Source organism: Mesoplodon mirus (genome assembly GCF_964341445.2).
Source record: "Mesoplodon mirus genome assembly, chromosome: 16".
Classification (NCBI taxonomy): domain Eukaryota; kingdom Metazoa; phylum Chordata; class Mammalia; order Artiodactyla; family Ziphiidae; genus Mesoplodon; species Mesoplodon mirus.
In genome coordinates, this window is record NC_138992.1 from 37,014,393 (window position 1) to 37,027,521 (window position 13,129).

General features: G+C 52.0%; 1 protein-coding gene across 3 annotated transcripts in view; it reads right to left on the reverse strand.

Moving 5' to 3' along the window:
• Positions 1–13,129, reverse strand: part of MATN2 (matrilin 2) — a 152,409-nt gene that overhangs the window by 19,209 nt on the left and 120,071 nt on the right. For all 3 annotated transcript variants that reach the window (XM_082600846.1, XM_082600844.1, XM_082600845.1), the window contains exons 8-10: positions 12,003–12,125; positions 8,917–9,039; positions 8,525–8,647 (exon numbers count right to left, since the gene is read on the reverse strand). In XM_082600846.1, the coding sequence (XP_082456972.1) occupies positions 8,525–8,647; positions 8,917–9,039; positions 12,003–12,125 (369 nt within the window). The remainder of the gene's footprint in view (positions 1–8,524; positions 8,648–8,916; positions 9,040–12,002; positions 12,126–13,129) is intronic.

A 13,129-nucleotide genomic window follows, 5' to 3' on the forward strand; every position in this document is an offset into this window, starting at 1 on the left:
ACATGTATTATCTCACACAGTTTCTGAGGTTGTGGAATCCAGGAGTGGCTCAGCTGGGAGGTTCTGGCTCAGAGTCTCTCAAGAAGCTGCAGTTGAGCTGTCCCCTGGAGCTGCATTGATCTCAAGGCTCGACTGGAGCTGGAGGATCTGCTTCTGACCTCACTCATGTATTCCCTGGCCTCAGTTCCTCCCTGGTTGTTGGCTGAAGGCTTCAGTTCCTCACCATGTGGGCCTCTCCACAGGGTTGCTCCCGACATGGCTTCCCCCAGAGTGAGTGATTCAAGAAGTGAGAGAGAGCTCCCAAGAGAGCAGCCACAGTGTCTCTGATAACGTAACTGGAGAAGTGACCTCCTTATTATTTCCATATGCTATTGGTCACACAGACCAACAATGAAGGAGGGACTACACGTGTGTGAATTCAGGAGATGGGGATTGCTGGGGGCCGCCCTGGAGGCTGCCCACCACCCGTTCCTGATGGGAAGTGGAGGTAGGGGATGGGTGGAAGGGCAAGAGTAGGAGCCAAACTTCTTAATGTACGTCTTTTCGTATTGTTCTGATTTTTAAACCATGTAAAAACCTTTTACCTATTCTAAAAATAGAATAAACTTTAAACAAAAAAACTTACAAAAGTATTCCTCTTGCTCACCTTTGACACACTACAGCATTATTTTTAAAGGCTGCACCATGATTCATTTAACCAGTTTCTTTTCTTTTTTCTTTCTTTTTTTTTTTTTTTTTTTTTGCGGTACGTGGGCCTCTCACTGTTGTGGCCTCTCCCGTTGCGGAGCACAGGCTCCGGACGCGCAGGCGCAGCGGCCATGGCTCACGGGCCTAGCCGCTCCGCGGCATGTGGGATCTTCCCGGACCGGGGCACGAACCCATGTCCCCTGCATCGGCAAGCGGACTCTTAACCACTGCGCCACCAGGGAAGCCCTTTTTTTTTTTTAAATAAATTTATTTATTTGGCTGTGTTGGGTCTTCGTTGCTGCGTGCAGGCTTTCTCTAGTTGTGGCGAGCAGGGGCTACTCTTCGTTGCGGTGCGCGGGCTTCTCATTGCGGTGGCTTCTCTTGTTGCGAAGCACAGACTCTAGGCACACGGGCTCAGTAGTTGTGGCGCAAGGGCTGAGTTGCTCCACGGCATGTGGGATCTTCCTGGACCAGGGATCAAATCTGTGTCCCCTGAATTGGCAGGTGAATTCTTAACCACTGCACCACCAGGGAAGTCCCCTAACCAGTTTCTTATTGGAAGGGCATTTAGGTGGTTCCTAGGCTTTGCTATTACAAACATTATGGCAATGGATATTCGTGTACCTGTAGTTTTGCATACAATGTGAAAGCATGTCTGAAAGATAAACGTCTAGAAGTGGAATTGCCTACTCAAAGGGAATGAACACTTACAACTGGATACATGCTTCCAAACTGTCCTCCAAGGAGGTTGCATCAATCACCGTAAGATAATCTCCATTTCTGGGGGTCCAGGGTGCCGCCTGGGCTTCTGGATGTTTTAAAAGCCCCACAGATGATTCCAGTAAACCACCAGGGGTGAGATGCTGGCACTGGACCCAGAACTTATATTCAGAGACCTTCCCAAGTGTCCAGACGATTCTGCACCTCCACCATCATGAACCACACGCTAGCGTCTTTCTCTTGGGCTATTATTACATCGTCCACTAACGGGGTCTCCACAAACCTACTTCCGCCCCCTCCAGCCCATCCTCCCCGATTCAGCCCAAGTCCTCTTTCCAAAATGTGAATCTGCTCACATCACTCCCTCCCTCTGCCTGAGATCTTTTAACGCGTCCAAGAGTCTGGATAAGACATAGAATCGTCGGTGAGGTTCGCGGGACCTGCCCTGCTGCGTCATCTCATCCACGCTCCCCCAACTCTGAGTACTTTCTTTCAGAACCTCAGTACCAAGCCAGAAGCTCTCCCCTCACAGGGCTCTGCACAGCCGTTCCCCTGCCTCTCCTTCGTCCGCCACCTCCTCCAGATGTCTTCCCAGACCCCGACCCCCGCATAGGGCCCAAAGCACCAGGCATCTGCCCCCTCTGGTAACATCACAGCTGTCACTGAACAGTTAGTTATGTGGTGGCTTTGGATCTGTGCCCACCTCCTCACTGGACCACGCTCCCATGGGCTCTGACCTCCAGGGGACCACGGGCTGCATCTGCCCTCCTCTCTGTGGACCTAACTTAATGCTTGGCCCACGACAGGTCCTCGGCAAAAGCCTGCTGAGTACAAGGAAACATTTCCTCAGTTTTCTACTCTGAAAACCGAGGGTAACTAGATCCACCGCCCAGGGGTTTTGTGCTGGTGTTTTCAATCAGAACCCATGCGGTGGGGATGCTGGCGGTCAGCTGGGCTCCCCTTTCTCTACCACGTACCAGACTTGCGGAACGCAATTCATATTTGTTCAGCAAAATGTCCACTTTCTGCACATCAGGGACATTCCGGTCACTCATAATTAAAGAACTACACGTGGTAACTCCCTGACCACAGGCTCTAGCTGCCCTCCAGTCACCAAGTCTGGAAACCAGCTTGGAGTCAGCTTCTCCCCAGAGCCAAAGGTACTCCCACTAGGAAAGCACTTCAGTGGTTCCCTAACAGGCAAAGAGAGCCACCATCCCTGACTCACGATCATGGGGTGCCTTCAGCCTGGGGAGAACGGTGGGCACCCCGACGAGAATTCATTCATTCAGCAAGTGTTAACGGAGCACTTACTCTGCCAGGCTCTACCCTCATTCTCGGGCTGGAAGGGACCTTGGGGATGAACTGGTCCAACTCCTTCCTTTAGAGTCCAGGAAACTGATGGCCACAGAGAGGAAGTGACTTTCGCAAGGCCCCTTACCCTGCAGAGATGATTAGTGTCAGCTGTGCTGGGGGCAGAGGCGTGATTAGATCACAAGTCTGTCACCTCCATGTTCCCTGGTCCAGCTGCACATCCAGTGGTCATCCTAACCCAGCAGGGTCAGCAGAGTCTGCTCAGATAGGCTGGTAGATTCTCAGAAGACAAACTAAAATGGTTTTCTCAAGGGAGGCTGGGTCTCTAAATAGTTTAATGTAACTCTAAATGTTGCAGGTGATTTGTCTCAGCGACTTCTCCAGGCTCACCTCTCTCCAGTCTCCCTCTCACACTCAGCACTCAATACTTAGTACTCAGTACTCAATGTTTTGTACTCAGTACTAAGTACACTCAGCTTCCTTCAGTTCACTCTCTGGACCCTGGGCTTGCATGTGCTATTTCCTATTCCTGGGAAGACTGCTCCCCTCCGTTTTAGTCCTTTCGGGCTGCTATGACAAAATACCAGACCGAGTGGCTTATAAACAATAGAAATGTATTGCTTACAGTTCTGGAAGCTGGAAGTCTGAGATCAGGGTACCTGCATGGCGGGGTGAGAGCCCTCCTCCAGGTCACAGACTTCCTGTATTCTCACATGGTAAAAGGGGCTGGAGAGCTCTGTGGGCACAAATCCCATTCATAAGGGCTCCACCCTCATGATCTAATCACCTTCCAAAGGCTCCACCTCCTAACACCATCACCTTGGGGGTCAGACTCTCAACATATGAATTTGGGGAGGACACAAACATTCAGTCCATAACACCCTCCATCTCTGGCTAGCTCCCTCCATCAATCTCTAGGTGTTGGATCAAACATCTCTTTCTCAGGAGACCTTTTCTAGACTAGGTGAGGGTCCCCCTGCCACACGCCCCTGTGACAGCTCTTCTTCCCATATCATGACTCTCATCACACAGAATGGATGATCCATCTTTAATATCCTTCCTCTCTGAGAAACTTTAAACACTGTCAGGGCAGAAACTGAACCTTCATCAACCCCAGGGGTGCCCAGTGCCCAGCACAATATGACCAGCACAAAAATGCAGGTACATGGTAAATACTTGTGGAGACTGAGAATCAATGAACCAAGAGTTTAAGGAAGTACCTAGACTCAAATCCAGAGACGAGAGTGAGGACAGACTTGATTGGGAACCATCACTTAAGTGAAATGGATGAGAGGACTTAGGAGAAATCTCAGGGTGCAGGAAGAAAACATTTTCCCTCTAAAAGAAGGATCCTCTTTTTTTTAAATGTAAGGAGGCAGGTCTACACATTAATTAAACCCTCATCACGAATGGGGTCTGCAATTTGTGATCAAGGTGAGCAGAAGTTTCAGGACATAGCACAGGTTTTTAGGGCCCGTGTCTAACAGCGCCATACACTGATACAGCCTGCGCTCCTCACATCTGGATTCCACATGCACGTGACTCATGGTGACTCATGCACGTCTGTGGTGCAGTAGTCATGGGGTGATGTGTTCTGAGGACTTGCACCTCTGTGGCAATGACAAACAGCAATCCTGTGTCTGGGGCTCCATGTAGGAGGTTATTAAAACCAACCCCAACCCCCAGAGGGAGACAGCCACAGTGGCCACCTGCCAAGAGGGTAACCAAGGCCGAGAGATAGAATTACACCATTTCCTGGCTTTTTAAAATAATAAAACTAGGAGCAGCCATTCATTTGCTAACTCTGTGTAGGCTTTTTCTCAGAGAGACCAGAAGCAGCTGAACTGAGATGTACTTTTAAAGGGCATCTCACACTGGGTAAGAGATCCTGAAGTCAGGAGACCCCAGTTCTAGTCCTGACTCTGTCACTGACCCCCAGGGCCAGCTTGAGGGCACTGTTTTTCTCCCTGTGCCCGTTTCCCACAAAAGAAAGGAAAGATCTTTATGTTTCCTTCTGTTCCATTAAACCTCTAATGTGAATACACGAGGGTAAAGGTGGTCTTTTGCCTTAACTCTCTGTGATGGACTGAATTGTGTTTCCCCCCAAATTAATATGTTGAAGCCCTAACTCCCAATGTGCTGGTATTTGGAGGTGGGGCCTTTGGGAGGTGATTAGGGTTAGTTGAGGTCATGAGGCCGTGGCCCCCAAGATGGGATTAGTGCCCTTCTAAGAAGAGACAAAATTCTCTCTCTCTCTGTCATGGGAGGACACAGCAAGAAGGCATCCGTCTGCAAGCCAAGAGGAGGGTTCTCACCAGAACCTAACCATACTGGTGCCTTGATCTTGGACCTCCAGTCTACAGAACTGTGAGACAATACATTTCTGCTGTTTAAGCCACCCAGCCTACAGTATGTCATGATGGCAGCCTAAGCAGACTAATACACTCCTCTTGCCCTGCTCAGGGTTGCTTCTGTCCTTCAAAGTCAAGCTGGGAGGCATCAGGTGGGAAAAGGCCTTTGCATTTGCACACCCACCTCTGGTGGCCAGAGTAGGAGTATCCGCAACCGAAATTCCCAGTGCCCTACGCTTGTGGCTCAGATCCCCATCAGCACCCTCCACTTGCTAGAAGAAGGTAGTCCCTGGGTTCCTGAGTCTGACTCCTCCCAGGGTGGTCCATCTCTGGAGCCCCACAAGGGGGGCAGGCCTGGCCCTGGGAGTGGGTCTCCAGGCAGCAAGGCAAGGATGCTACCTCAGCCCTCTCCTCAGTGTGGGGCAGTCCAGCAGTGGGAAGCAAGACCATAACAAGAGTACCTTACGGTTTATGGCAATTGACAAGTTTCCCAATGAATGTCTCTCCCTGTGCCACACAGAGACCCTGAGAGAGAGGCAGAAATGATCATTCCCAGTTTACATATGAACAGTCAGATCCAGAGAGGTCAATTCCCTTGCCCAGCATGGGGGCTACGGGATTTAAACCCAGTCTTTGGGCTCTCAGTTCAGTGTTCTTTCTACTCTGCCACGCTGGTTCTAGATCTGGGCACAGACAGCCACAGAGTGAGGTGGGGCCACGAGAGGTCCTAGTGGAGCCTGCCTGCAGTGGGCAGAGCAGAGCTGCTCCCAGCAGGCGAGAGGGGCAGGAAGCTCCCCATGGGGGTGATGCTGGCCCTGGGCTGGGTTTCCGCCAGCAGGGTGGGATAGGGACGTTGTCCTAAGTGGAGCCAGGATGGGCTGGAGGTACAGGGCTTACTCAGAGGATAGGGGAGCTGCCCCCATAAGAACTGGAGGGAGCAGGGAAGACCTGGGTGCGGCTCAGGAGGGGAGGAAGGGGTTCTCCATCACTGCCAAATCAAGGCACTCGACTGGAAACTGGGGGAGACAATGGAGAGCCACTGAAGGCTACTGGGCAGGGGTGGACCCTGTGCCAGGTGCCACAGGGTGAAAAGACTGGTGGTCTCTGTCCATTCACTCTCTCATTCATTGAACTTTACAGAGCATCTCCTGTGGGCCAGGCCTGGAACCCAGGCTCCGAATAAGATCCAGTCTCTAACCTCCAGGAGCTCGCAGGGCAGTGGGCTGTGTGTTCCATGCACATCTAGCCTATAGAGTCTTTCCTGGTGCTGGGATGCCCTTGTACTAGGTCTATCTCAGGGAAATTTCCAGGAGGTAGAGATGGGAGGAGTCCTCTCAGCTGCAGCTTGTAGAAGAGACTCCCCCATTCCTCTCCCCACCTTACCCCCCAGTCTGTGGAACAACCCTCCAAGGCAAGGAAGGCTCCTATGGGCAATCACAGCCTGGGGGCCAGGGGACCTAGAGGAAGGGAGGATGGGCATCACGCTCGAGGCCAGAGAGCCCAAGGGTGCCTGCAGGGCTGTAGGCATAACCGTGTCTACTTCCTTCCCGGGCCCTGGGAAACTGGGCCTGCTCTTCATGCTTCAGAGAACCTTCCATAAAGCGAGTGCAGTGTTCTTCAGGACACCTGCTATCAAGGCTCTAAGTGGAGGCTGCCTTTATGAAGGGCCAAGGACACCCTTAGCTCCTGAGCCAGGCCTGGCTGAACCCCAGCTGCCTCCCCATCCAGAGCCCAGCACAATTTACAAAAAAAGATGCAGTCATGGCATCAGGCTCTTTGTGATCTGGCGTGGAGCCGGGAAACATACATCCCAACCCCAGTTAACTACGGCCACACCGAAAACACAGCCCATTATTTCAGGACAGGGCAGCTAGACTGAATCATCCTTGGGCAGACAGAGAGTCTTCAATTAGGGGACGAGCTCAACAGATATGTATAGGTAAAATGCATCTCTTACATACCACCATTGCCTCAGGATAGGATAACTCTAACCCATCTGATCATCTCACGTCTCATATGGACACACCATATATAAATAAATACTTATCAAAATTAACTTCTAATGGCATTGTTGAACATTTACTCATGTGGATGATATCACTGTATCGTTAGTTACAAACACTATAAATGAGAAAATGGGCAACATTTAAAAGGGTCAGTGGCCGTAACAGATGTGGATGTAGGGAGGGAGGGAGACGGGCACGCGACTGTAAGGAAAGGAGTAGCATTTGTTTGGAAGGGCCATGAGCATTTTGTAGAAGTCCTGCAACTCTCTTACAGTCAGCTCTTGGTCCTCACAGTAATGGGGAGGACCAAAGAAAGGCATGAATAATCTAAGATGATGAGAATTAAAACAAACCAGTTCAAAGGTGTGCTTCTGGCTTTGGCATGCAGTCCAAGGTAGATACAATTCGACACACCCATCCTCTTTCTGCACCCCCATACCCAGCCCGTCCCTGTGCTGGCCATGCTGGCCATGCTGGCCAGAGCAGCGGGCTGCGAGGCAGCTGGGCAGGCAGCCACAAGCAAGCCATAAGACTCAAGACTCTATCCCAAATGGGGGAGCACTTTCTCACGGGCTGCATAGTTAGAGAGGCACACCCAGCTATGTAATCAGCTCACCTGCCCAAGAGAACAGGCGATATAAACAGGTGGACAAGTTGTGGCCACAGTTGTATCAGGGGTCAGGGAAGTCGGCCTTATAACCAGAAAGACCAGCAGGACAGACAAGGAACATTACGATCCTTTCCCTCCACTTCCGATCCCTTCTCTCAAAAGGACTATTTTTTTAATCTTTATCTAGGCCTACTTGGAAACAGGATCGCAGGGCAGAAAACACAGCATTCTTGAGTGAAGAAGAGAAGAATATCTGGGAGTCTTTTTTTTTTTTTTTTTTTTAAGTAATGGAGATAGAAATTGGGGCCAGCTGCAGGGAAGTATGTACCCAGGAAACATCACCATCTGCTGCCAGATTATCCGGATTGGGGGTGAGGTTCTCAGCAGCTTCCCCTTCTCCCAGAACTGACTTTGGAGTCACATAGCCCAGAGTTTGAACCCATCGCTTAATAGCTGGTAACCTTAGGCTCTTTACTTAATCTGAGCTGCAGTGACCTCATCGGAAGATGGGGATTCCACGGGGCGGCGGCCGGACAAAGCATGTGGTCAGCACAGGGCCCCGCCTGAAGTCCCCAGTCAGTAATGCGTCCGCATGTGCCAGCTCCAAAATGACCGCGAGGCAGACAGGAATAGGGAACAGCCGTCTCAGGGAGTGGGGAAAGGAGCTCGGGGCCGGGGGAGCAGCAGCCACCGGCGCTGAAATCTCTGGGAGAGGCCTTCACGCACTTTCACCCACGGAACCCGGGGTGCGGACACACCGGGGGTCCCGGTCCTCACTGCCCGCCCCCCACGATCGCCTGTGCCGAGTCCCGCTCGTCCGACCTCGGAACACTCACTGGCACAGGTCTTGCCGTCACTGCGGAGCACGTGTTCCTCGGGACACTGGCAGGCGAAGGATCTGTCGGTGTTGACGCAGGAGTATTCGCAGCCGTGGTCACTCAGCAAACAATAATCCACTCCTGCAAAACCCAACAGCCCGGTGAGAGGTCCTCGAGGCTCCTGGGCTACTGAGCATGGGAATCAAGTGACTGTCGTGCTTACACCACGCCCCCACCTCCGCCCCAGGTTCTGCACTGGGAAGGCACGCAGTCCCCAGGAGACACCCCTACGATCTCCAGGGTGCCAAGAGCTGGGGACAGAGGGGGCCTGCTGTCCTGTGCCGTCGTCACAGTTTTCACGCCTGTTGCGAAAACCTCTGCCCTGTAAGAGAAGCGCGACGGGGACTCACGGGAGCAGGTCTTGAGGTCCTCGTTGATGAGGAAGCCTTCCGAGCACTGGCACACGAAGGAGTCCCCGGTGTTGAGGCACAGCTGCTCACAGCCGTGGTCCTGCTCGGCGCAGTGATCCACCCCTGAGGCAATCACACGAAAACAGCGTAACCGGAATAAAGACGCAGACCTACTAGAGATCGGACTTGAGGATACGGGGAGGGGGAAGGGTAAGCTGGGACGAAGTGAGAGAGTGGCATGGACATATATACACTACCACATGTAAAACACATAGCTAGTGGGAAGCAGCCGCATAGCACAGGGAGATCAGTTCGGTGCTTTGTGACCACCTAGAGTGGTGGGATAGAGAGGGTGGGAGGGAGACGAAGAGGGAAGAGATATGGGAACATATGTATATGTATAGCTGATTCACTTTGTTATACAGCAGAAACTAACACACCATTGTAAAGCAATTATAGTACAGTAAAGATGTTAAAAAAAAAAAACCATAACAAAGCGCGCTGCGCCCACCAGCGAGGGGGCATTAAAAATCAAAACCACCTCCCAGGGAGCCCCTGCTGGGCTATTTCACTTCAAAAAGAGTGACGTGGAAGGTTTCATTCTACCCTGTGCCACTGGCCTTGTTCGTTTTTCTTCGCATTTCTTTGAGGAGTAACGTGCATATGACTCCTGTCATGGGTGGTCATGACAGCAGCCCTCTGTGCCAGGCCTGGGCATGCATCACCTGCCATCCCAGGGCAACGCTGAGAGCAGGTGCCTTCCCCACTGTCACAGAGAGGAGAGCCAGGCTCAGGAAAGTCGAGCTGCTGAGCCCACAGCCCGCAGCTGACAGACAGTGCGTCAGAATGAGGGCTCCGCACCCAACGACTTGGGCTCAGACCCCACGTTCGCCGCTTCCCAGACGCGGGTTGCTGGGCCGTCATCTGGCCTCTCTGCCGTCACCTCATGACTTGAGAAATGGGGTTGACGATTACTTTCTTAGAGGAACGTGGTGAGAGGAGGTGATTCATCTACAGCCCTCAGAACAGTAGCTGGCATACAGTAATTACTTCCTGAACGCTTATTATTACTAGTACATTGCTGGGGAAGACTTAATTGTATAGTTTCTTTATATCTGAAAATGAAAAAGTGTTGTCACCTCCCATAACCAGGACACCCAGATTCAGAAAACAAACCAAAGCCAAGGCCTGCATGTGTGGCTGATCCTGGCACCGGGGCGCTGAACAGCTGGCTCCGCTAGGATAACAGACACACAGCTGCGGTGAACGGCTCCCACAGGACAGCCCTGCAGGCTGCCTCCCAGATTTCCTTGATGGAGGAAACGCACACCCGGAGACTGGAGGGACACTGGAGGCCTTGTGCAGGGCCATCAGGTGGGCCTCTTTGACTCCCACAGGGCCCGGGACTGGTACCTTCTGGAACATGCCACCAGTGGATCTGCCTACTGCAAACACTTGCAGGATCTCAGGAGCCAGAGGCCTGTATTCACATCTCAGTTATACCATCTACCAGTCATGTGACCCCCGGGAAACTTAATCTTTTTGTGCCACAGTTTCCCCATCTTTAAATAGGGATAAGAATGTCGATGCTTCATAAGGCTCCGGTGCAGGTCAAGTGAGCGAGTGCCTGGAAAGTGCTCACGGCCGTGCCTGCACAGAGCAGGTGCCTTGTAAGGGCTTCCTGTCATGACGGCCTGGGGGCTCCCTGAGCCCCCATGGGGAAGAGGATACCATGCCTTTCTCTGGGGACCCCTGGGAAGAAATGGCTTGGTTTATACTTTCTTGAAGCTGACTAGATGGTCCTTCTTACTAGATCCCAGAGAGAAAGGAGGCAGGTCATGGCCCCTGGGGCTCTAGGTGGGCTCATCCAGGTCATGCCAAGCCTGCCCTGGGATACCTGCCAGAGCTGTCAGCTGGCAGACCCCGCACTCCTGGAAGAAGGCAGACTGTACACAGATCCATCTTCACCAGGGCATCTTCTTGAAGAGTGGAAGCACTCTTCCTCACCACTGGCTTCTCATAAGGACTCAGAGACTTCCAGAGGCAAATGCAGAGCAGTGCCAACTTTCTGGTTCAAAAATTCTTTGACTTCCGAGATCGATCCTTAGAAAGCCTAATCGAGGCACTTTGTTGCCTCTGGAGACGGACGGGGCGCTAGCTTTCCTGAGGACTGCTCTCTATCTAATACTTCATCTGTGAAACTTCCCCTCCGGGCAGTTTAAGGTCCGAGTGCTGAACAGCTGCACTGTTCTCATTCACAATCTATCTCTGTCCCCAAAGCTGGAGCAGCTGTGCGGCTTGCTGGGTGGAAAGCGACACAAAGGGCCCCTTCTATGCTGGTCACGTCACTGCACCCCTCTCCAGCGCACCAGGGTCACAGGCCTCCACCGCAGTGTCATGCACCCCCAACCCCTGCTGGCCTGGACCAGTGGAGACTGTGCCTCATAAAAGACGACGGAGCCATCCAGCTGGCAAAGCCTGCACGTTTCCGCGCATTTACATCACCAAATGGAGGTTTGTTGTGCCTCTTACAAAAGAAAATTAAGAAAAGTCTTCATAAAAAGTCCCATGTTTCTCAACCCTGCCCTCAGATCAGCTCTGTGGTAGCTCAAGTTCTCTCTGAGGTCTGTCTCCTCCGTCCCATTGTGTCACCCTGGGGCCAGCACTGGTTACTCTGCCAGGCTCCATGACAATAATGAACTATTATCTTTAACTGTATGTTTTCCTTGGGCCAGGCACAGTGCTAAGAGATGGAAATGGTCCTGATTATTCCCTTTAACAACTCTAGGAGACCAATACTATTATTATCTTCACTTTTTTAAACAGATGGGGAAGTCAAAGCTTGGAGAACTTGCCTGGGGTCACACGTCTACTATGTGGTACTAAACAATCCAATCTCTGAGGTAGGTAGCATGAGTAGTCCCATTTTACAGGTGATGAAACTGAGGCCAGGAACGTTAAGCCTGTCGGACCGTCAGGCTCACTGGAAACCCAGGGGCCTCAAAAGTGACTGGCTGCTAGCGAGCCTGGGGGCCTGTGTGTGAACCTGGCCTTCCCATCAGAGCCCCTGCCCTGGGCACACTCACGGCTGCAGGTCTTGCCATTGGGGTCCAGGGTGTAGCCCCGGTGGCAGCGGCAGTAGTAGCCCTCCTCCGTGTTGATGCATTCATGCTCGCAGCCCGGCTTGTTCAGCGCACAGTAGTTGATCCCTGAGGGGAGAAAGGGCAGACCCTACTTCAGGCTTGGGGCTTCTCCAAGGGCTGAGGTCAGCCCCTCACAGTAAATATTCAGTAAGTAAGATGCTCTATAGCAGGCGTCCCTAACCCCCGGGCCACAGACAAGTACCGGTCCGTGGCCTGTTAGGAACCGGGCCGCACAGCAGGAGGTGAGCGCCAGGCTTGTGACCGAAGCTTCATCTGTATTTACAGCCGCTCCCCATCACTCACGTTACCGCCTGAGCTCCGCCTCCTGTCAGCACTATGGTGAGTTGTATAATTATTTCATTATATACTACAGTGTGATAATCACAGAAATAAAGTGCACAATAAATGTAATGCCCTTGAATCATCCCGAAATCGTTTCCCCTCCACCCCACCACCCCCAAGTCCATGGAAAAATTGTCTTCCACAAAACCGGTCCCTGGTGCCAAAAAGGTTAGGGACTGCTGCTCTACAGGATGGAGACAACAGCTCCTGCTCTCCATGAGCTTGTCTGAAAGAAAACCTGGCACCTGCAGCGAGCCTCCGCACTCTCCAGCATAGGTCTCTTCCCCAACTGATGGCCAAAAAGCTGGTGAAATGGGTTGAGCGCCATAGTTCCCAGCCCATCTCCCCCCAAGAAAGATGGAAAAGCTGGGAAAGTTCAGTCTCTTCTTACAGTTAACCTGATAACTAGGGCTCAAAACATGTAGGGACCTGCTGTTGGCAGTGACATCTGACAGTGACATGGGACAACACAAGGCAGAATACACAACAGCTGATCTTACAAGATACCCAGCTATTTAGGAGATGCAGGAAAAGGCAGTTGCCTTAAGAAGGATCCAGTGCTCAACCTGGCTCTGGGTGAGAGCATAACAGCAAAGGTATCAAGAAACTGGAGAAGACGCATCTCTGATACTGGCCCAGGTAGTTGCAGGTCTGTCCTGTGGTAACATTCACCCCATCCTAGCTGTGTTTCTGCCAGCAGAGGGAAGCAGCGTCACAACCAGCAGCCA